At 43.9% G+C, this 24393-nt stretch overlaps 1 protein-coding gene across 1 annotated transcript in view; it reads right to left on the bottom strand.

Moving 5' to 3' along the window:
• The window catches only part of LOC102369636 (protein hinderin), a 136803-nt gene that overhangs the window by 24496 nt on the left and 87914 nt on the right, over positions 1–24393 (bottom strand). Inside the window, exons 6-7 of the mRNA XM_014519376.2 lie at positions 18535–18707; positions 10192–10300 (exon numbers count right to left, since the gene is read on the bottom strand). Coding sequence (XP_014374862.2) covers positions 10192–10300; positions 18535–18707 — 282 coding nt within the window. The remainder of the gene's footprint in view (positions 1–10191; positions 10301–18534; positions 18708–24393) is intronic.

Below are 24393 nucleotides of genomic sequence, written 5' to 3'. Positions count from 1 at the left end.
CGACAGATACCTGCCATAGGAGGCTGTTTTCACTACCCATTTCAGGCATGTGCACATTAAAAGCCCTCTAAAATTTATGAGTAGGAAGAGCCGAAGGAAAGAGAAAAATGTAAGCTGTTACTGCAGCTCAAATAACCAGAGGTAATTTAGGATAAGGCAGAAACTAAACAATCATAGATAGAGAGTCAATTTTACTAAATTGCTTCATTTTCCTTTAAATTTATGTTTTCAAATTATCATATTGTTTCCAAAGCATTCCAAGTAAAAACAGTAATTTAACTCCCCCTGCCCCCCTCCCCGTGACTTCAATGGGAACGTACCAGCTGATCACTCATGGACTTTATCTGAATTATTATACAAGCCCAAGAATTAGCAAGGATAGAGAAGTGTAATAGTTGCACTGAGCAATCTACATTCCAGAAAGGAAGAGATAAAACAATGCCTATGATTAAACAGGGACGGTATGATAACAGGGGGGAAGGGATGGAGGAGACCAAGTATTTAGTTTCTCCTGAAGACGTTCAGCTGAATACTGATGAGATCACTTTAGTACCCCAGTCACAGTGTGCGACAAAAACAAATCTGCCCATACCCAGCAGAGTATGATTTTGAACAGGACCATCTGATTGAGGAAGAGAAACAGAATCAGTCACATCTTGTGGTAGAAACGGATGCATTCAGCTTAAATAAAGAATAACCACAGGCTGACATAACTAATCTCCTTGCCACAGCATGGGGGTTAGGAGGGACTATGCTGTCATCTCTTTCTAAAGTTTCCTTCGAACTCGCATCAAACTTTGGAAGACATATGGTACGATTCAATACTCCCCAAAGAAATACTGGGAAGCTCACAATTCAAAAGTTTTAACTACCTTAAACAGTTCTCCAGATATTCAGCTTGCCGTGCTGTGAAACATTGTCATGATAAATAGCAGATGCCTGAATGCACAAATATATCTTCTCAACAGTTATTTCATTGCCTTCTTTTTGAAGTGTCAGGGCCTGATTCTCCTGTCATTAAGCCCTAGTCTAACTCCATTTACGTCCTGATGCCGCACCATTGTAACCATGAAACTCGAGCTCCACATATTGATTTTCTGCATCAGAAAATCCTGTCCCAAGAGATAAATGTATATTTCCCTAAATGCTCTCCATCCTATTAAGGACCACAGCAGTTGACTAAGACGGGCCTAAAAAAAGGAGGTACAAACAGACTGAGAAATGTTGACACAACCACTGATTGAAAGTCCTCAGGATGGACCATTTGCCATCCATTTCTCAAGGCTTCTGTAACACTCAAAATCCTCTATTAGGGGACGATGTCGACCTTCTGAAGTACTAGTCAATCACAAGACGACCATGAGCCACCAATGAGATGCCACCGTGTAAAAGGAAAATGCAAACTTGATACATGCTAAGTGAAGCATTTCCAGTAGAGAGAGGGAGTAAAACTACTGGACAAAGCACCACCAAGGCTTCAAATGGAACGGTGTCGGCAGCTAGTCTGCCATGGGCAACATCTATGCGCCCTACTATGGTTAGGATCATCTTGTGGGGGTTTCTCTACAGCAGGAACAGCTCTTGCCATCTCCTCCGATTTCCCTAACACACACTGTTGTAGATGGTAACTGCCCCAAAGAGTAACCCGTCTAAATGGACAAGATAGCTACAGGGTGGGGGAAAGGCAAAACACACAAGCAATATGAGCATGATGGTAACAAATGGTGTGCTAATCTATAATACTCTTTTGGAGTAGGGGCTGGACAGAGAGAGGTGGCAGTCAGGAAGCATGGGATGAGGTAGCAGAGGTTCAGCTAAATGGAGCACAAGAGGGAAAAGGAGAGGGAGAGAGGGGATAAGAGGCAGGTAGAGAAAGGAGGAGCACTGAAGGGGGAGCAGGATGAGGGTCAGAGCAAACTGCTGACCTGCAGAAGGCAAAGAAAGTCAAGTCGGTACTGCAGGAAGTCCTTTAAATGGCCAAGGGCTCCCGCTATGGCTGTTTCTGCAGCTGCTTCTTCTGGCAGAAGTCTCTAGTTGGCTCCTCTGCAACTCTTCCTGTCAAGCCACATAGGAAGGAAAGAGGGTGTCGCCTAGATCTTAATGTCTAATGACATCTATTGCCGGTCTTGAATGGACTTTGGTGACAGACGCAAGAACAGAGCAAAACACTTTGTCCCTAGGTCAGCAGTCCCCCGCCCCCTTAAATTTTCACATGAACGCTCCTGCTGCCCCTGGTAACCTGTTGTTATAATAAGAGGTGATAGCCCTTTCGCTGTAAGGGTGGCTGGAGCAATGCACAAGGAGAGGACTAGAGCGGAGCAGGTGAGGGGACTCAACCCCCTCCCCTTGCTGAACAGTTACAGGTCTGAAGAAGCCGCGTGTCAGGCTGCAGCCTCAAACCTGATGCTTCGGCCTGATGACATGGCCACTTATCTTGGCCTGCCACCTCCTGACTAGCCAACCAGGCCCGTCAAAGCTGGTGTGAAGCTTTCAGTGCAGATTAATTCTCCACCAACTCCCTGTCACTGGAGTGGACGGCTGGGGTCAACTGACTCTCCACTTCCCAATGACCTGGAAAAGGAAGCGTCCGGGCAACAGGTCAACCTGACCCAAGACCGTTTTGCTGTCCCCTCTGGTTTGCTCCTTGGCTTCACTCTGCGTGGTCTCCCAGCTTCTTGACTCAGCTCATCCTTGGACTTTGCTCTTGGACTGCTCTCCTGGTTTCCCCATCTGGTTTGACCTTGAATTCCACTTACCCATCCTCGTCTTAGGTGGTGCTTTGATCCCCAAGTGGGCTCAGACCTGGCTGCCCACGATCTGGTGTGACACCCTACTACCTGCCCGTCTGAAAAACAATGCCTAAGATCACGGCATGTCCTTAGGATTGGAGAATCCTTCTCTAGGCAGGAGTGGAAGGAAGTCAAGACAATCTTTCTGCCATTTGGGCAGAAAGAGGTAAAAACAATCTTTTTACTGTGGCCATTTAAATGCAAGTACTATAAAAATAGAGAAGGATCCATCAGGGCAGCCTTTGCACTAGGGAGGAAACCGGGAGAGGACACCATCACCAAAACCAAAGGAAAAGGAGGAGCAGCAGAAGAGGGTTTGATAGGTGGTGTCAGAGATAGCAATGTAGTCAAAAAGGAGGATGGAGAAGAAGCTTTAAAATGCATCCAGAAGAGATCAGTAGACATTGCTTCAGTAAAGTGGCTGGAAACCAGGCTGGAAGAAATCCAGGACAGCATGGGAGGAAAGGAACACAAGCCCGGAAAGGCAATGGAGGAAAGAAGATAGATGTGACAGTAGCTGGAGAGGCAGCGGTAGCCAAGAACTGCTTCCTGGTGATGAAGGAGAGCAGAGCCTAGGGAAGAGAGCAGCCGACACTTGGCTTTTTACATCTGTAAGAGCTTGGTCAGACTCACAAACCGGAAGCAGGTTGAAGGGCTACACTGATTTTCACGCATGACCTAGAAGGTGGCAGCAAACTACTCAGCGGCAGTGCAAAATCAGTATTGGAAACATCCAGTGCATAACCATAAAGAACCGTGTCACCTGAAGATATCGATTTAAAGGGTTAAGTCAGCTTCGTAATGTGATTTGTACTCTATTTTCCTTTGCTTATTATTACTTTCAAACCATAATCAACTCATTGTCACACCACTGAGTGATGGAAACCTTGCCAACGACTTCAAAAATTGACAAGTTTTCTGTTGCGCTGAACATTCCCAGAAGACCTTTCCCCTCATTTTAATATAAAATCCTGTCAGATCCACATAGATGAATAGGAAAAAACAACTGTTTAAAGGATATGCAGCTGTAACAGACCTCCCCCAACTAGTCAAGTTTGGAATAAAAGACGATCAAAAAGATTTGAAGATCCCGTTCTAGATTAATGCAAATATCTGCCTGTTTGCAAGTGTACTTTTTGATTAAACTGGCATACATCAAGTACAATTAGAAAGGTTATTTATAACTAAGAAATACATAATTCTGCATTTTAATGAGGGTGACAATTACAGCCGACAGTTGCTAATTAACATTAATCCTTTTGCACTGGGAGTCAGAATCTCCTGGTGTGATTTCCTTTGTCAGCAATGGACACAACAAAATTGCCGTCGTAAAGCAGTTACCGGGTCCCTTTGGTATAAACAAGTGTTCTCCTTACTCACAATAAAAAAAAATAAAATCTCTGTTCATGTTTTAAATCTGATAACCTCAGGTGTATGTATGGAATACAGTTTCACAATTTAGTTGGGGACGACAATATTAAATGTAATTAGGTACAGCATTTTCATAGTTGAACATAATTCTGGGTCTCCCAAGGGTAAGTCTACTTGGGTGAAATCTGATTTTAGCCCCACGTTGCAAATCTCTTAGCGCTAACTTGTTTTCTGTTCCAATTTTAGGCTCTCATCTATGCGCCTGTGGTCCAAGGAGTTTTAAGCTTCTCGTCACAGCAAACAGCCTCCTGAAGGAAGTGCTGAAGATAAAACTGGCCGCAAATCAGTTAGCTGTAACAACTTTTTTTTTTTAACCTAGCAAGACAAGAACATTCCTGTTTTGAAAATACGTTGTACCTATCAATTCTACCAAAATAGCTGTCATGTGCATCTTTTACCTGATTTTAAAATGCACAAGGCCCTCAAAATACCGTCCTTAAATACAAGTTTACACCATAAAAACTGTTGACCAAAAGAACAGTTTGAACCGTTATGATTCTCTAAAAGACAGTGCAAACCTGGGATGTATGCATGTCCATATGCATTTCCAAGAGGGAAAATTAGCAGCGTTATACTCCCAGCCATTGCTTTCCAAAAATCAACAGAAAATGTATCGATGGCTCCCAAACAAAATTGGTCCAAACGCGGTCCAGGTTGGAATTTGTGTCTTGAGACTGTTCATCCACTCCATAAAGGCTCTGAATAAAGAGTGTCAAGGTGCTTACCATTTGGGTCAGCCCACAGGAATGAGATCAATGTTAGACACAAATAAATGAGATGGTAGAAAAGGGGCTTTGCACGCTCGGAGCAACGGAAACCATAATGCACTACTTACAAAGTGCTGTAAATTTCACATTTATTTTGTAAGCATGAGATAGATGGGTTATTTCTACATACAGAGGTGCCCAACTAAAATCAAGATAAGTGATATTAATGTCCTATGGTCAGTATTATTGAACCTCGAAAGCAATAAACTATGAGTCGATAAATATTACATTTGCAACATAGTTAACATTCTTCTACTGTCTCTGGCACTTATTACACATTGTAACCGCAAGTCTACAATACATTATTCATATTTGGGGTGTCACTGAGTGATGGATTGCTGTAAGAGAGGCTGTCCTTTAAATAAATCAACAAATAAAAATGCAAATGTTAACATTTTCAGCCACAACTTTTTCCATCGTGAATGGGGAATGAAAATTTCACATTATATCGACAGGCAGCAGAGAGAACAATTAACAACCTACACTGTGAATAAGAGAGATTAATTTGCCAACGTCTGGTTTTATCACTTGCATATGGAACTATATTGGACTTTTCGTGCTGTTAGCTCTCCTCCGGGAACAGAGAAAACTTGTCTCCTATCATGTTCACCACCCCGTCCACCACCCCTCTCCACACACGCTCTTAATTCCTTAAAATGTTTATAAGTTAGGCATGGAGTGAAAGATGTTTCCCCCCACTCCTTTGAATGCGAAATCGTGTCTGATATGGGAAAAAGCACTGCTGTTCCTTCAGAAGTGTTTACTAATACAAGCTCTTTAGAGAAATAAGAGCTTCAGAAGACCATTTTAAGAGCAGAAACACATTTAAGCATCTGAGATGCTCGGATCTGAACAACAACCATGGTGTACACAATTGCAGCTAATGCTTTTTCAGATCACTGTTTTATTTACCAAGCGCGCCGTGTAATGAATCTGCTACATGCTATTCCAACGTGCGCTATTAAGTATACAACTCTGTGCATTACATTTTACATCAAATATTAATTTGCTTAAACGTCCCCGAATACACATCTACCTTATCAGAGATGTGCTGGGCAACTGGATAAATAATTCTGTTTGTAAAAAGCCCCTAAACAGAAATTTCCACAATGCAACCTGTTTGTAAAACTCCAAAAGGCCGCTGTGGTCTAACAGATAATAGCGTGGCAAGGGTGTAATACGGATGTTGCAGGAACTTTTAAATCACTTTTATTTTAACATCTAAAAGGAACTTAACTCCAAAAATATACATTTGGCTAGCATTAAAGGTCTATTTGAGAGCTGCAACAAGAACATTTAGGTTTATACAGCTGAAATCCCAGGCTATCACCCACGGCTTTAATTCACTTCTTTGCTAAACCCATCAGAAATTGTTTTCTCCAGCTGTCCAAAGAGGGAAAGACAGAAATTTAGCAGAGTTACCAAGGGGCCTGGCAACAGCACGACCCTCGCCTGTACCCTTCTTGCCCATGTCCAGATGAATGTGGACGTTTGGTTTGCCATGGACTACAAGCAGCAGTGCAGCTTGTGCTGCCACTAGTTGTCCCTGGGGAACACCCATGCCATGCGCGCTCTGATGCACAGCAAGTTGCCCCAGGTAGGGTACAAGAGGCTGGGGCCAGCACTGGGATGGCCCCTGGAGCCTTACCTGGGGTCCTGGGAGCCTCCCAGGACTGTAGCAGCGGTGATCCTGCTGCATGGAGCAAGGCTGGCAGCCACAGAGTGGCTCTGGCAGGCCAGGCTCCAGTTTAGAGTGATGTGCACAGCCCCCGTGTGCGCCGCTCTGCTTTTTTTTGGCACGGGTCTTTTTCTGACCCCTGGATATGCATCGGTCAAAAAACCCCACCCCGTGCTGTTCCCTTGCAGACGAGTCTGCGGTGCCACATACCACGTGGCCGTGCTTGTCTGGATGCGGCCTTTGGGTCTAACTGGCAGGTGCTACCCTAGGGCTTACCAAGTCAAAGCCAGATGTTACAACAGTGCTTGTGGGGGGAGACCTAAGCCTGCCTGGTGCCTCACCAAATTCAGAGGAAAGGGTCCCAAGCACAAAGCCAGTTCCACATTTGGTGTTTTCTTGTAAAGCACCTGGTTTTATATTTTGATGTAGAATAATTATATCCCTTTTGGTACCAAGAGAATTTGCTTTCCTGAAATCAGCACTCCATTATATCAGAAATGAATCCCTACTTTATGCAAACCTCCCTGAATTCCTGCCTTTGGTGAGGATGCAAAATCAGGTTTCTGATGCGAGTTTTAATAGTCACACCTCCCTTTCAAAGCTCACTTCCAAGTCACAGCCAAAAACACTGTTTTGCCTGTAAAAAAAAAAAACCCAGGAAGAGCAGTACGTAAGGGGGAGCAGGTCCTGCAGTCAGGTCTGAACACACCAGGCAGAGAAACCAGGTTTTGAGGGACAAGATATGTTCTTCTTCCAAATGGGCCATTATCATCTTGTCACAGGAAACCTAACCTGAACCTGTTTTACACGGTTGTTATCTCAGCCTGCCTCAACCAGGCTTTACAACCATCAGGATATGGAAAAGCTTTCTAAACCTGCCGTGAACCAAGCTCAGAGAGGTTTGCAGAGATGTAGCCGCCTGCCCTGTACGCCGTTTATGCTATAACTGTCATGTTAGGAAAAGCAGCTGGTGGAGATGCACGTTAGCCGCTTCTCCAAAGCTGACGGATCAGATGCTCAGATGTTCTTCGCTCGAAAAGAAGACGTGGCCCATATCATTCCTTTATAGCTAGCTTGCTAACGTTAGTTTTGAAAGCCAAAAATCTTGTGTGTCCAGATCTAACCTACTAAAGCGTCTCAAGATTTCTATTTCTATTGTTCTTCTGGCCTGCAGGTGCCTCATCCAAAGACAGGGCAGGAGCTAGGACCACTTGTCTTTCTCAAGGAGGTAATGTGAAATATCCCCAGAGGGTTGTCCAGGAAGCATGGCAGGAAACACCAAATGGGCTGCCATGGGAGTGCCCTGGCCGTGCCTGTGGATCTGGGCAGCACTGCCCTCTTTCCACGGCTGTGCCAGCATCCAAACACCTTGCACTGGCTGCCACTCTCAAAACCTTCCTCCCTGGCAGATTTTCTCCTGCTGCTGCTGTGTGCCAGGGTTTATGCTAGTTAGGGCTGGCATAAACATGAGTTGAATCTAGTCCTCATAAATTTAAATAGTCAAAAGTAATTACATTACAAGTATGGTAGATTAAATAAATTTGCTCTTAGGCTAAGGCTTTGTACAGCAAATTTCAGTCCCTGGCCAACTGTTGTGGTTAAGCTGTTAACTCCCCCCAAATCATGGATTATAACGAACATGCTGACAGACCCTTAACTTTAGTGGCACAAAAGCAGCCATAATTCTCAATATTGATTAATTTAGTTAGTTAAACCTGCAGTCTAAGCTTATAACCATTCGGTGATAAATTGAGACTGACCTGCTGCCCAAGCAGGTTTTTTGATGAAGGATAGGATCAGCTTTAGGTCTCCGCAGAAATACTTGTCCATTTACCATTTTCAATTAGAGAAGCCCATGAGTAAGGAAAAGCACAACATGGATACTTAACTTGGTCAATTATACTCACATGCAGCCTCAACCAAGACAGAGACAGAGCGGGAGAGATCGTCCGGGAAGTATGGAATTTGTCAAAATTGTTCATTAGCTAGTAAAACAAACCTTTAAAGGTGACAGGTCATCAGAATCATTTTCCAGATCCGTTTCTCTACCTGACATCGCTTTCAAACACTGTACTGCAACACCTATTTCACTCTCCCTTGGAGTTACAGCATGGCCCTTCCATCCTTTGGAAATCAGATGTCTTTTTCTGACCACTTCTGCTCTGACTGCATTTTTTAATATGTGGACAGTTATCTTAGATCTGCTCCTCAGTCCTCGGATGGAGTTTCAGCCTTGCTTCTAAACTGTCACTGGTAATACCCAGCAAAATCCTTACAGACACTCATCAGTCAACACTGCCAGCTTCCAGAGACAATGCTGACTGCTGAGAATAACGCTTATGTAGTTGTGGGCTTCTTGTTTGTTTAAACATGCAGCTGTGGAAAGCAGAGCCCCATCCATCTCGATTTCTTATATCATTCCCGTAGTATCAGCCTTTTCTTCAAAAGAAAAATTCTGTTTCTATTGCTGAATAAGTACAAATCTGTCAATATTAATAGTGGTTTTTTCACCTATTATACATCACAAGTTGCTTCAGAAGATAGAAATAAACTGCCAGCTGCTGCCAAGAACACAGGGATGATAGAAAACATACATTTGCTTTGTCCAATGGGTTAAGAAAAGATTAAAACTGATTCTACAGTCAAGCACTTTAGTTTCTCCAACTAATGTCTAATTCTTCTTATAAGATGTGTCCTACATTTTAGTCATCCTGCTGCAGAGAAGTGCAACCAGTGTTGTAAAATGAAATATATTTCTATATTAACATCGAGTCAGTTTGACACAAGGGTTTCTGGTTTGGGGTTTTTTTTTTTGGTTTGTGTTGGGTGGTGGGGGGAGTTTACACCAGAACAGGGGGAAGGGGAGAAGGCTTGCTGCTGTTCTCGTTGTGTGTGTTTTTAAAAATACTCAGCGCTTCAATGCAATCCCCCCAAAAGGCAAAGATGGGCTTAGACTCCTCAGGGCAACCACAATGCTTTCTTCTTCGTTGGAGCAGGAGTGATAATGCTGCTTTCCGACAGCCTTTAGAGCTGATACAGAGTATAATCAGGAGCTGCTGACTTAATGTGATTTTGTTACTTGTCATTAAACATAAAATAACATTTGTAAAAAAAAAAAAAAAAAAATTGAAATGAAATGCCGTTTGGTACAATACAAAGAAGGGGGGAGAAATATATGGGGATTACAATCTTCAAGTGGATTTAAAGCCTAACAGGGGTTAACACCATCCCTTTAAATTATTTACAAATGTGTCTAATGTGTCAGGGCTTGGAACATAAAATACTTTCTGTTCAAAATCTAGAATAAAATTAAAATGTTAAAACTTGGCATATTCCTGCTTTTCTTATTCTAACAAGCAATATAAGGCTTACTATAAATGTCAAAAGGATACGGCAGTTTTTAGTTTATATTATCCAGCTTGCATTAACATGAAAAATCATAGAAACTCTGGCACTTTCCTGCATCTTGGGGAATTTGATGGTTGCATTTGCAGAATCTTAAACCAGAGATTACCCAGCAGCTTACCGTGAAGTGTCATGCTGGATTGGCGATGTGGCTGTGGTTACAAGCTCTTTTCTGCTGCCTGTCAGCGCAGGAGACGTAGCTGCATCCTTTCTAGATCCTGAAGCTGTCCCTGCGGAGAGAAGGGGAAGGCAATCCAGTGGGCATTAAAGGCTGGGAAGTTTTGGACAGCTCTTCTGCTGTTTTACGTTATTACAGAACACAGGGCCCCAAAGTTGTGCCATTCTTCAGGGTACTGTATATACAGCAAGACTGCAACCAAAGGAGTCGTTACCAGCTGACAGGTACTATGCATAATGCACATTTCCAGGATCATGTAGAATCGTATTTACATAATAAGGCACCCACCGCAGTCTTTGCATTACTACCGTGTTTCCAAAGCTTGACAGACTTGCCGTTATCGCTAGTTCTTGTCCACAGGATCCATTTTACTTTACGGCGCCAGCTCTCATGAACTTCCACAAGACGTTAGTTTTCCTTGATATTTTTTTTTTTAAACTATCACCATAACAATATACTGCTCTCCCAATAAAACCCGACTTTTAGTCTGTCCCCGCTTCCCCAAAATGTAGTAATATTTTTCACTTAACTTGCAGCTTATCACTAGAGGACCACAAACTGAATCAAGCCTCACACCACCATTGTAAAGCTGATAAGGCTTATTGTAAACCACTTTAAAATGGGTAAATTGAAGTTGAGAGACTTTCCAGGAGATGCACTGGAAGCCAGTGATGTAGTTAGGAGCAGATGGGACTGCATGTCTGATCCACTACGGCATGTGCATTTTGAAGGCCAGTGTCCCTGCTCTCAGCACCGAACGCTGCCTAGCCGAACGCTGAATGCATGACAAACATAAGTCCCAGAAAAAATTAAGAGTCAAGTCAAGAAACTTATTTCTTAAGTACTGCGATTGTGCATAGGCATTTCTAGGCTCTTTGAACAGTGAGTAATATTACCTGTCATACACGCTGAAATATGGAGTAATCAATCAAGGATGGAATTTCAGCCTTAAAGATGAATTTCTGCAGTTTTCTGAATGCCCAATAAGACTCTTAACATTACTTAAAATGTTTTGTTGATTTGAGATGCATAAAAACATTTGCATGCAATCAGGTCCAACAGTAGAAATGATTTCACTTGAGTTTCGCTGGAGGCTAGCAAAGCAAAAATGTCCTATTGTTCCACTCTACGCTATGCTTTAGCTTTAAGTAGCAAGAGTTAATTACTGATGGCATCATTCTTAAGGCTACAATGATAATGTATGGTAACTGCGCCCCTGGCAACCTGGGACCACAATGTACCAATCCAGAGCAAAATTTGTATCCAAGAGAGAGACTGCTGCTTAAATAAACTGAACTTATTTAGAAACAGCATCGTATAACAATGGCACATGATTACTAAACTCTAAGAAAGGAATACTGCAAAAATAAAGAAACCAGTGGATATGGGATGAGACATTACAGTCTTAGTATGGGAGAAGGCTGATGAATATTACACAAGCTGTGTTTAAGGCACAACAGGCTCATTTCACTGAAAAAGAAAAATATACGGAAACATAAGTGGCCAAAGCAGCCTGATGAGGAACTGTTCAGAAACCAAGTGAAAATATCATCAGGTCTAGAAATAGAGATAAGATGACAGGGGAAGCTTTTTTAAAAATATAAAATAAAAAAAAGCAAAAGCGAAGAATACATAGAAAAAAAGAAGCTTTTGTAAGTATATCGGGAGAAAAGCAACACAAGTCTATTGAAGGAAGAGAAACACTCAAGAGTAAGTAGGACCATTAATAAGAGGAGGGAGATTAAATCAATGAGGATTCAAAAATGGCTCAGCTCCTGAACATTTTCAAATCCACTCTTGCAGGAGAAAGAAAGGAAGAGGGGCACTGACGAGCAGAAAGCACGTGAAGACCTTGCACAATACGTGCTGATAAAGGGAGTTGAGTGGAAACACAGAAATCATTGGGCCTGGAAGATATACGTTGCGGGGACTAAAGGGAATCAACTAATGAATTTATGAAGCTCCTGGTAATCATTTATGAAAAGTCATGAAGAATCGGGCGGTACTAGAGGACCGGACATTAATTTGCAGGTGGTGTAAAATACCGGCGTGATGAGGAAAAAATGGAAAGGATCGAGAGACTAAAGAATACGGGAAGGAAACAAACACATACGTGTCCGCTTTTGTTCTTCCAAACTGGAAGAGGGGAAAAGTGTTCAAAACCAGGCTGCGAGTGGGAAGAGTCAACTTGAAATTAAGGAAAGACAGAAAGCAAATGAGACACAAGCTTGCAAAACAATGTGTGGTTCACAAGATCTGGGGCCGCGCAAGCCAAGTTTTCTCTGCATCGCGAACGGTCGTGCTAAGATCGCACACATCCCAGTTTCAGCTAACTAGCTATCAGAAAGATGTTAACTGATTGTCAAAGGGTTGAAAGGACTTCTCTATGGAGATTAATGCAAATAAGCGTGTTCAGCTTCACCAAAATACAAATAGCCAGAGGAGAGCAGGGAGAATGTGGTCATCTTGGGTTTGGAAAGTAGAAATCTGAAGGAGAAAGAAAATGGTCAGAGCGGTCCAAAAAGGAATATGATTAAAGCAGTCGATGGGAAATGTAGATGACACTGAGGAAGAAAAGAATGGGATCATAGGACTAACTCCTAACATTCACCATTTATATGCAGACAAGGCTCTTTGGCTGAATCTGATATCTTTTATTAGACCAACTTAAATAGCTGGGGAAAAAATTGCTAGCAAGCTTTGAGGTTTAAAAACCCTTCGTCACACTGAAGAAGCTTCTGTAGTTGGTTTTTAAACCCAAAAGCTTGCTAAGACTTTTTTTTCCAACTATTTAAGTTGGTCTAATAAAAGATATCAGAATCACCCAAAGATCCTTGTCTGCCTGCGTCCGTAGACCAACATGGCTTCAACCAACACCCCTTGCCATTTATATGGCATTTCACATCTTCTAATTAACCCTATTATATTGTGAGAAAATCTTCCCTGGAGGGAAGTAGAAAGTTCAAGGCCTGAATGCCTAAAAAGCGGAGGGGGGCGGGGGGAAGAAACCAAACACAGGTTGGAATAATCAAACCCACTCAGAAATATGAACTAGATCATATAGGGCTGGAAGGGACCTCATGACGTCAAGTCCATCCCCCTGCTGAAGGCAGGACCATCTTTGACTAAACCATCCCAGCCAAGTGCCTGTCCAACCTGATCTTGAAAATTTCCAAGGAAGGAGACTCCACAAACTCTCTAGGCAGCCTTTTCTGCTGCCGGCCCTCCTCCAGAGCCAGGAACTTCCTCCTCATCTCCAGGCTAAATTTCCTCTGCTGCAGCTTGAGGCCATCGCTCCTGGTCCTGTCCCCAATGGCCACGGAGGAAAGTCCAGACCCACTTCTTCTGTAACTGCCCTCAAAGTATTCAAAAGCTCTCATTAAATTCCTCCCTCAGTCTTCTCTTCTCTTGACTAAATGACCCTAGCTCTTTCAGCCTTTCCTTGTGAGAGATGTTCCCAGGCCCCATTTTTGTTGCTCTGCGCTGGACTCTTTCCAATCTGGCCACATCCTTCTTGAAGTGTGGGGCCCAAAACTGGACACAGTGCTTCGGGTGAGTCCTCACCAGTGTTGAACAGAATGGAAGAATCTCCTCCTTCGATTTACAAGTGATACGCCTGCTAATACAACCTAATACATGTTGGATTTTTAATTTTTTTTTCTTGAGCAAGAGCACGCTGTCGGCTCATATTGAGCTCACGATCTACTGTAAGCCCTAGGCCCTTCTCTGCAGTACCGCGGCTTAGCCAATCATCCCCTAGCCTGCATTTGTTCTGTCCCAAGGGCAGGACTTTGCACTTGTCCCTGCTGAATCTCATCGGATTGATTGTGGACCATTTTCCCAATCTACCCAGGTCATTCTGGATCCCAGCTCTGCCCTTCAGAGTGTCTGCAATCCATTCAGCTTGTTGCCATCGAGCCGTTGATGACTCCCTGATGATTCAAGCGTGCACAGTACAGAACTTGCATCCAGTCTGTGCTTATCTAACCAAGAATGACATTTCCTTCTTTAGTTTTCACCTTTCCGATGCAATGGCAGGGGCCATGCAAGCCACACAACAGGGCTGTCCGATTCGTCTGGGTTGACAGGACATATTCCAATTCCAGGGCTTCTCGTGGGCCAGACGACCCACCTCTGGCGGTGGAGCAAACGGCAGTGCCGTTAACCCCCGTGTAGTGACTGTGCTGCCACCGTTTTCCCTACCACATTCCCAGTGAGGATCTCCACCTAGATATTCTGGGTAGGGCGAGCCATGGCAACATTATACCATCCCAGTACTTGCCCTGCCGACACAGGCTTTAGCAGCCATGCGGGTTAACAAAAATGCACGTGCCCTGCTGCAGAATTTCCGGCCCCACCGGCCACAATTTAACCACTTGGGGAGCCCTGCCACACAATACTGCACAAAAGCTACAGAGACGTACCAACTCCTACTGCTTTTCTCTCAAGGAAGAGAGAGATCTGTAGGAAAGAGGCTAAAATTCAGACTTAGAAGATGGTTAAGAAGTGAAGTAGTCAATATTATTAAAGAACATAATGGACAAAACCTCATCTTTGCTTCCAGGACTACAAGAAAGAGTATTCTGAACAAAGGGACTTTTGCAGTCCTGGGTCTTTTAACTAGAAAACGTGTTCGATTTTGGTACATACTGACAAAGCCAGCAGCGTAGGGACATAGCCGGGTGTCTGAGGAACAGGGGCAGCGGTGATTTCCCATTGCAACTGCATGACTGCCAGCAACAGCTGCTTTTTCATGCCCCCTTTCCCCCCCAAGTCGGCACTCCACCCTAGTTACACGACTGCATGTATCTGCTGTTAACACTGATAAAACCAGCTGGCTGCTGCAAAGAGACAAGACCTGAGGGCTACATCGCTTGTTTGAAACCAAGGCATATGCTTGCTGTTAAACCTAAAAATTAGGCTGGAAGAAACACACACCTGTAAAAGCAGTGAGAAAAAAAAATATGCAGCAAACAAAAATCACCGCAGACAAGAGAAAAAATGACAAAGAAATAAATAATAATTGGATAAGCAGAACCAAACCCCAGGCTCAGTGCACTCAGATAGCATAAGCACTACTTTTCCCCTCGCAGAGGATCCAGGACCCAGTGATGAGGCCAAGTGGACACTGCCATCTTCTCCCTTTCCAGATGCATGGCAGGGAGAAGGGAAGTTGGGTAATTCTACCTGAAGCCTCCAAACTCGACACACTTTATTAACTAAACAAAACCGGGAGCAGTAAGGCTTTGTCGTTGTAATCTGACCGAACAAAGCCAGCATTCAGCACTGAAATGTTTTGCCACCTTGACGTTTTGCCTTTGACCAGAAAAGGTAATGGGCCAAATGAAGCAATTGCTTTGGTTCGCTGGTTAATCTTTTCAGCCTCATTAAAAAAAAAAAAAAAAGGTTTAAAGTTAACAAGTTATCATCTAAGACTGGCTTCACAATCTAATGGAGAGAGCATATGTGACGGTGGAGAAGTACGACCAGGATGAATAGCAGGGTCTACAGATATACAGCCCAACTGGGGCATGAAGGGTCCATACCCGGGTATGATTATTACCTATACGTTATACTATATTGTGGCCCCATCCCCATTGTTGGTAGTGGCGTACCACATGCTAACAGACTATCCCTACCTCAAGGAGCGTGAAGTACAAAAAGACAAAAGACAGGAGAATAAAACCATTCGTAATTCATGTTTAAAAATCTGCGTCTGAAGAGGCTCGCTCTTGGTTCCACGTGGCCCTGTGTATCCTACCCCGACAGGGATAGTTTTGGTAAATTATAGCAAGTCTAAAGAAATAGGCAAGGGCAATCAAATCTCAGGCCTTGAGGAGCAGTCTGATAGTGCTTCTTCTCTGCTCCTGCACAGCACGGTTTAGCTGAGATGCATGCGTGCGCTGCGGTACAGGGTCTCTTCCATCATGCACTAACCACTTGCTTGAGATGGATCAATCAGGTCTGGAACTGTATGGCTTGACCGATGCTTGACCATGACTCAAAACTAGGTGCCTCGTGCTGGAAGGTCAGTTCAAAGAAAGGGGGTCAGGTACCCTACACGGTCAAAGGGGAGAGCTAGACGGACAGTACAAAGAGGATGGGCACTGAGTGGGAAGCCACGTGGCAAAAGTCAACGGCAAAAGGTAAAGCACAGGACCGTGTGAGCTCCTGCCCCTTGTCGGAGCTTAGACATTGAAGATCAGTCCCGTCAGGGGGCTTGGGCACTTTCAGTGATGATCTGCCTCATCTCTGGCTCACAACAGAGCTGAGGAGCGAGTTAGGCCCGTGGCTCGTCACAGTGAGATGCTTCCCTGCAATCACGACAGCCTAAGCTACAGCAGCCTAGAGATACCTGCAGTCTGAAACATAGGTGGGGAATGAATACAGGCACCATATATTCATTCATACAGAGCAGGGGGATTCGGGATCACTTTGTGCGGCTATATTCTAGCTGATGCCTGGTTATCAGTCTGGATCTGGTCTGAAAACCTGAAGCAGGAGCTCACTGTACAACCTTGAAACAGTGCGACTGCGGTGGCAAGCTCTAATGATGGCAAAGCTCGAAGGGCCAGAGTACAACTGGAATAGGATTCAGATGCCGGAGGATTGTGAGCTGGTCCTACTCCAAAAAAATGAAAAAAATGCCTTGCGTGTCCTTGTTAAAGGAGCCTAAACATATAACAGAGGGAAGCCAATTAAAAAGGTACTAAATGCAGAAGACTTCAACTTCAGTGATTAGTGCTAGGTAATTTGCCTCGTGATAAACAAGCCATCCAAATCAGTAATAGTCCTGAGGTGATTCCACAGCTTGAAAGCACTTCTCCGAACTTTGTCTGGTGACACAGCAAATGCAAACGTATTAAGTCAAACTTTGCCATGCAACTCCATGTCAGCTGCTGAGATTTCAGAGAGGTGTCTGTTTGAAGGAGGGTAGGGGTCCTGGTTCCTACCGCCGGTCGCTTCGATTGCTAGGCTGGAAGGGACAGCCTGTATTTTTGTTCCAACTGCTAGAGAATGAGAAGAATTAGAGGAAAGACCAAGACTTTTTTTTTTTTTTTTTTGGAGAGCGAGAGCCAGCAAGCTGTGGATAGAAGTTAATTCCTGGGAATCCCCTTATCCAAGAAAAATTCTCCAACAAATGTGAAAAATCTCAATTTCACCACTGCAGCTCTTCTAGGGGGAGAGGGTGAGCAGAAAAGAAAGAAATCACGATGGCTAAAATATATATATATATATATATATATATATAAAAAAGAAAACCATCAGTGAAAATTGCCCCTGAAACTTTGCAGGATTGTAACGGCTTTCTCTTGCTTAAATTGATTGGTGTAGCAACGTTATAAAATGACTATTAGGATTCATTGTGCACAACAGAAAGTGCTGAAATGTCAGCAGACTATACAGCAAAAGTAATGGGTCCTGAACCCCTGTTAGTCAAAAATGATTTTGTTTCAAATTAGAAATTGATTTTTTTGGACACAAGCCCTTTACAGGCTTCCAACTTTTGTAGCTGTGCCTTGGAAGAGATTAACCTCAGCCACTGTTTGGGTCCAGGCTGATGACACCCTTTCGAAAGTTTCTTCACAGGGACTGCTTTTTAATGTTGGTTCGGTCTTAACCAATAACACAAGTTATTTGTTCCTTTGAGAACTGCGCCACATTTTTTCTCATTTTGCCTTCTTCTTTATTTTTTTTGTGCTGACACAAACTGCAAACTGGTTGACAAGTTAAAAAAAAAAGCCAGCTCATAATTGAACCAAAGATTATGTTAGGTTCTGCAGTGAAACCTCCACGCTGTTTCTATTTTCCACCCCCTCCCTCTTCCCCAGAAAGACTGTTTTTCTCAACTCCTTAAATGAAGGTGCAAAGCTAAGAGCAGGATGGAGTCTAGATGTAAAGACATCCTTGTGTGGCAAAATATCAGGTTGCAATGGTGGTAGTCATTACTCAGGGAAGGAGTGAATGGGAAGGAGATTGCATCTCAAAAGCAAACCCCATTAAGCTGCTTCTTTGCTATCTTGCTACAAAAGCAAAAAGGATTGTTCAAGTAGCTTTTGAGGAATAAAGAACTATTTTTTTTCCAGTTAGAAATACTAACACAAGCATTTACTAGTTACTAGGCTTTGGAAGCTCTGATACTTTACCCGTGACAATCACTGAGTCGCTATACACAACTTGCAACTTTCCCTCCCCGGTCTTGTCATTTAACTGAACCACAGATGAATAAATGCCTAAGACGACCAAATGCCTTTAACAAAAATAACACGTTCCACATCGTCTTACCTTTCCCTGACCTGTTGGTTGCCTCCTTTGTCTGCATCCAGAGGGGTCCTTCTTCCATGGCTGCATTAAAACCAACCGTTTTCTTCCCTGAGCTGCTCCCTGCACTGCTCCGGGAGGCTTTGTTGAAGGTCGGTGTCCTGGGAGGGTAATCTTCACCCTTAGACGTTGGCACGCTGGAAGGGGTGAAAGGCCAGGCTATGTCACACACTGCACATGGGCTGTTTCAACACTAGTCTCACAAGTGGTGTAGTGGTAAGGTCCTAGTTATCCTCTCGCTAAATTTTTCTGATGTTTTAGTGCACCTAGCATGATGGGTAGGGATCAAAATGTTTGCAACTTACTTTAGATGGGAGACTCCAGGGACCTCTCCGGCTGTTAACACCAAAGAGTACTTTAATAGATGCTCTTCAGTTCCATTTTCACTGCAGCCTACGCCTGCCCTTGCAGATTCATAGCGAAGAGTGCTTTAAAAGGTGTACAAATAAATACACCAGACCCAGATGCTTCTAAAACACTTGTTTCATCTCCCTGTAATATTAGATGACCTGTTTGCGGGCCCTTCGAGGCTCTTACCTCACTGTCGGTGAGAGGAGTCTCTAACAGAGGCCCGCTTCAAGGAGTTGTAGAAGGACTCCGTGACCACAATCAGTCCGCAGAACAAAAGGAGGTTTTACTTTACTTAACTATAATTGCAGTTATTAAGAACCATGTGGGCAAAACATCTCTTATTTCTGGTGCGCGTGCGTCATACGCGGGACTGATGTGGGCAAGTGCTGGGGGATGATGCACTTGGGAGTCGCAATCAAGGGCTACCTAAGCCTGGAACCAGGAGCCATCAGCCCACACAAGGATGAGACTATGCCTGAAAAGAGGCAATCGAATTTAATGGTAATGCTGGGTCCCAACCACCTCATCTCAAATCCCCTCTGCTATGCAAGGCCAGGTTGCATTTCCCTCTGTCTTGCTCCCAGCTTCCACTCCCACCAGCCGACCCATGTAGGAGTGATACGCATACACGCTGCCAGACTCTGGTATTTGGTATTTTCCATAAAGCCCCAGCTCCTAGCATCTAGTGGTGACACAGTAACCTCTGTTTCCATTTAAAAGTTTCCCAGTGATAGAGACAAGATTGAAACCAAGACCCAAGGGAACTTCAACAGCTCGGTAACCACAATACAAAGAAAAAGAACCCCCCACATAATTAGTTGTGATTCTTTAATGACTTCAAAACCAAACGTGTGATCTGGGGGAAGGCGTGCGGGTTAGCTCATGAGGTTTTTTTTTTAATCACTTGGGCCTGGAAAATGCTTTGTAGCTTGGCTCCTGCTTCAGCCACTGCTCCTGGTATCTTTGTTCCTCTCTAAACTCACGGCTTATTTCCATCACAAGAGAAAAGGAGGGAAATTGGCCCTTGGTGGTAAAACAAGGCTGGGAAGAGACTACCGCTCAGCTGCAGGGTGGGTAAAAATCAACAATGTTTAAAAATAAATAAATAAATGGATTTTTGTCAGACTTTTTTATTTAATCTTTTTTTTTTTTTATTTAAGATGCTTTTCTAAAAAAATAAACCTATATAAAGATGGTTTTAATTTAAGATATGCTAAAGCTCAAAGATATCATCATGGAATAGGGATTATAACTTCTAATTATATACTATTTGAGACAATATATTCATATAAAATTTTTAGAAAAGTTTTATAAATAAGTCACAACAGGCCATGGACTATATTTGGGGCCCAATCTTTTGGGGTTCCCAGAGGCTCCTCTATAGATTAGTGAAGATTAAAGAAAACCACTCCACCCAATGGGACTCGGTGCTCAGTGTAGAAGCTCCCATTAAGCATCTCCGCGATGCTTAGTTTTGGTTCTCAAACTGTGGATTTGTCTCCAGAGATCACATCCTTGTTAACAGCAGTACATGGGGATGAGAGAGAACAGACCTGATTACCCACCCATCAGCCCTCTCGTCTCTCTGCAAGTTTGTGTCCACAGAGTCAAGCCCTTACCTCTCTCTAAAAGTGCAATGTTTCAAGAAGTTAAATGAATAGAGGATTGTTGGGGGTGAAGTAGATCTGGGCAAGGAGGAGGAGTGTGGAGATAAATGAAAGGGGGGGGGGCGGAGCATTAGAAGGAAAAGAGAAGCATTTTGAGCAGAATATTCCAGAAGCCTTGAGGGATACGTTTCTGAGCATAGCCTGTGTTGATTTAGGATCAAGGGGGGGAATGGTACAGTAGAAAGGAAAACCAATCGTGGCAGCAGGCTTGCCAGGCCAAAAAAGAGAGCAGAAATAAAAAATGAGAAGAAATCTAAAAGAAAATGAAGAAAGCCCCAAGCTAAGAAGATATGGCTGCAGCTCTCATTTGATGTCCTCCTAATACAGCGTGGCAAAAACATCCCCCAAACATCCAAGATTAATCAAGTGAATTGGAGATCGTTCACCTCCCAGTGGCTTCACAAGGATCGACTTCAGTTAGCTTTGGTAAATAAAATAACCAAATCATAATTCAGTTTTCTGATGTAGCTGCAAATTTCATCTGAAAAAAATATCAAAATAAATCACTGCTTTAAAATGTATAGTGTGTACCGTCTGAAAATGAAACCTACATCTATCTCCGAGTTGTGAATAATATGTATTAAGGTTATATGAAACAACCAGAATGCACTTTTTTTGTAGAAAACAATGATTAAATCGAGGCTTCTTGGCCACTGATTTAAATCGTGAGTTAAAACAATCTGATTTAAATTGAATCCACCCTGCTCAGCTGATATTCAAAATGCAGTCAAGCAGAGTTGTGAAGAAAGAAGGCTACAGCGCCAGGGCTTGCAAAAAGGAAGCCTGATGTTTGGACTGAGGGAAAAGAGGAGCCCAAGAGGAAAGACATGAGCTGAGGCGCATGTCACATTATAAGGAGCAGATCTGGGGCCAGGAAGATTAAGTGCAAAAGCCTTGAAGCGGGAGGTGCAAGGCTCTGGGTACTGAAACAGCTGAAGTCTGAGGAGCCGGAGCTGATGGATGAGTAGTAGCAGCTAACAAGCAATGGGAGGCAGCAGCTACACAAGGAGATCATTCACTGGAGAAGCAATGGCCTAGAACAGGGGCAGGTAATTATTTCAGGTGGAGGGCTGCTTACTGAGTTTTGGCAAGCCGTTGAGGGCTGCATGACAGGCAGCTTGGGACAGATAAATATTAATTTTCTTAATTTTTTAGGGGCCCCACGGGCCAGACAGAATGGCCTGGTGGGCTGCATCTGGCCTGCAGGTCACATTTTGCCCACCCCTGGCCTAGGATCTCCAGGAACCACAACAGCAGGGGAGAGCAGAGATGCTGGGGGGAAGTGGGAGCTAGAGAAAAAGCCCAGGCACAGTTTCAGGTGGGGAAGAAAAGGCAACGGGGTGAATGTTAACTGTAGCTGCCCTGGGCGCATGCAATCAGAGACAGGGAGGTGGTTCAGGAGGCTGGTCTCTCCACTATAATGGAAGCATCCATCTGCAAGGAGCCTCAGGAGTTCATCCAGTCTTAGGGCATCAAAGTTCAGATATCCGGTAGGCCAGATGAGGGTGGCTGGACCAGACTGGGTCCAAACTCATGTGCAGTGCCCGTGGTGCCAGGTCCAGTCCGCGCACTGGACGTGGTGCTGCAGGCAGCACAGGGGGCTGGTTCAGGGTGCCACATACAGCCTACACGCTGGCCCCTCGTGCAGTGCTGAGTCTAGCCTGCACGCTGCAGGCAGTACACACGCAAAGCCTGGTGCGTACAGCATGTGGCACGTGTGGTCGGACTGAACACTCACAATGCATGCAGCATAGGGGGCCGGCGCAGGCCACGCACTGCTTGCAGCGCCCTGCCAAACCCTCCCTTGGCTCTGGTTCCAACCAGCCCCAGAGCCAGTTTGCAGAGCTGGCTTGGCGCGGGCGCTGCCTGCAGCGTGCACCCCAGACTGAACCCCTGTGCTGGATGTAGGGTACGCAGTGCTGTGTCCAGCCTGCACACCATATGCATCGTATAAGGCCAGGACCAGCAAGAGGGATCGGGCCAGCAACTTATGGTCCAGATCCAGCCTGCGTTTGATGCCCCTGATATTCTCAAATCCCTGACTCTAGGCACCTCTGTATACACAATCCCAGCCAAATGCCGCACTGTCAAGCACACATCTCTAGTGCAACACCCATCCACACAGCTACCTCCTCCGGTAGTTGATACGCACTATACATTTTGGAAGATGATGTGTATGAAGGAATGCAATTAATCGCACCTCCTCATACATCCGCAATGAGTGATAAGGTTTCCCTGCTTAGTATGTCAGTAGACTAGGCATAGACGAGGATCAGACGCGTGAGCAAGTGTCATTTTTAGACACCCCAAAAAGTGGGCCTACACTTAGAGAAAGTTTCCAATGAGAAATATTCCATGAAATAGTTCTCTTCCATAATGCTCCTGAATATACTGTGCATCAGAGGAGAAAAGGAGATACCTGATGATGTTTCTATTAGAAAATGATAGCTCAATTAAAAGTTTCAAAATCAATGTGCTGTTTAAGTCATTGTTTAATAGGGCCCGCTGTGCCTCTTGGACAATTAGCACCATTCCTGCATTATTAATGCAGAACATCATGTAATGGCTCGTGACCTATAATAACTGGCTAAAGTGTTGGCCAAAACTTCTCTGAATAACCTCTGCTTACTTTAGGGCTTCAATCCACATGGCCGCTAATAATCTTGCACAGAGCTATTAAAATTTATGGCAGACTAAATTAGTATCTTATTCGAATTATATAGAATTAATCTACTAATTCCTGCAGTATACTATATCACAAGAGGTGAATTTGAACTCTATGAACAGATGAAAGGGTCTGAAAGACTTGCTACTTGAAAAGGTCATTATGAGCCTATAGGACTACAGATTTTTTCTTTTGTGTTTCTGGATCATTAACAGTGTTTAAAGCCAGGTAAAGGGACTGCCATTATTTGGATGCTTTCTGGATTCTCTAAATACATTTAATTACAACCTACAGGTCTTTGCCGATGACAGTAACCTTTGTTTCACAGATGAGGAGGAAGAGGTTATTCAACTGATATTATACTCTGATATTTTTCACATGGTGAGGTTATATCTATACCGAGCTACAGTTTGGGTAATAGAGTGGGCCAGAGGAAATAAGAGAATTAAAAATGATTAGGACGTTGAAGGGGCAAATTTATGAGGAAATAACCTACCTCTTTTTAAATTATGTCTCAGCTAAAAAATGAATTATGGCCTGGTTTTGATTTGAAGGGTGCAAACACCAAGAAAGGCAAGGAATGCTGCAGGGTGGCTTGTGAGAATATTAAAAAGAGGAAACGTCATAAAATTAAACAAGAGGGAAGACAAGGGGGAAAAAAGGGGAAAAAAAGACCTAGGTTGTGCAAGAGCTTGGTTCAGCCGTGGAATTATCTTCCAAAAGAAGCGACGGGAGAGCTTGGCAGCCTCGGACATTTCAGACTAGAAAATATATCGTAAGGAAAAATCGCGTGCTGTCAATGATGATAACCAATTGACCTAATGCCATCACTTCACTCACTCAAACGGAGCTCAGCTACTTAGACTTTTTGCAGGACACAGTGCCGTCTTCGGTGAGCTTCACCGTTGCTACCTGAAACAGAACTACTGAGAAGTCCGGAAAATACGTGACGGTTCCTCCTCGCTGCCAGATGAATCCAGGACTGACAGACAAATACCACCAGGACGGGAAGGGGCGAGCTGTCAGTCTCTCTCCGCAGACCTAAGCTGTTTGTTTGAGCGCTGAAACAGTTCAGCAATGACAGGAAACACGCCGTGAACTTTTTTCGGCTTTGTCTACGCCTCATATCGCGATACCCCT

The sequence above is a fragment of the Alligator sinensis genome, unplaced genomic scaffold (assembly GCF_000455745.1).
Source record: "Alligator sinensis unplaced genomic scaffold, ASM45574v1 scaffold801_1, whole genome shotgun sequence".
Lineage (NCBI taxonomy): Eukaryota > Metazoa > Chordata > Crocodylia > Alligatoridae > Alligator > Alligator sinensis.
The sequence above is the reverse complement of the archived record's forward strand: the minus strand, read 5'-3'. Positions and strand labels throughout refer to the sequence as shown.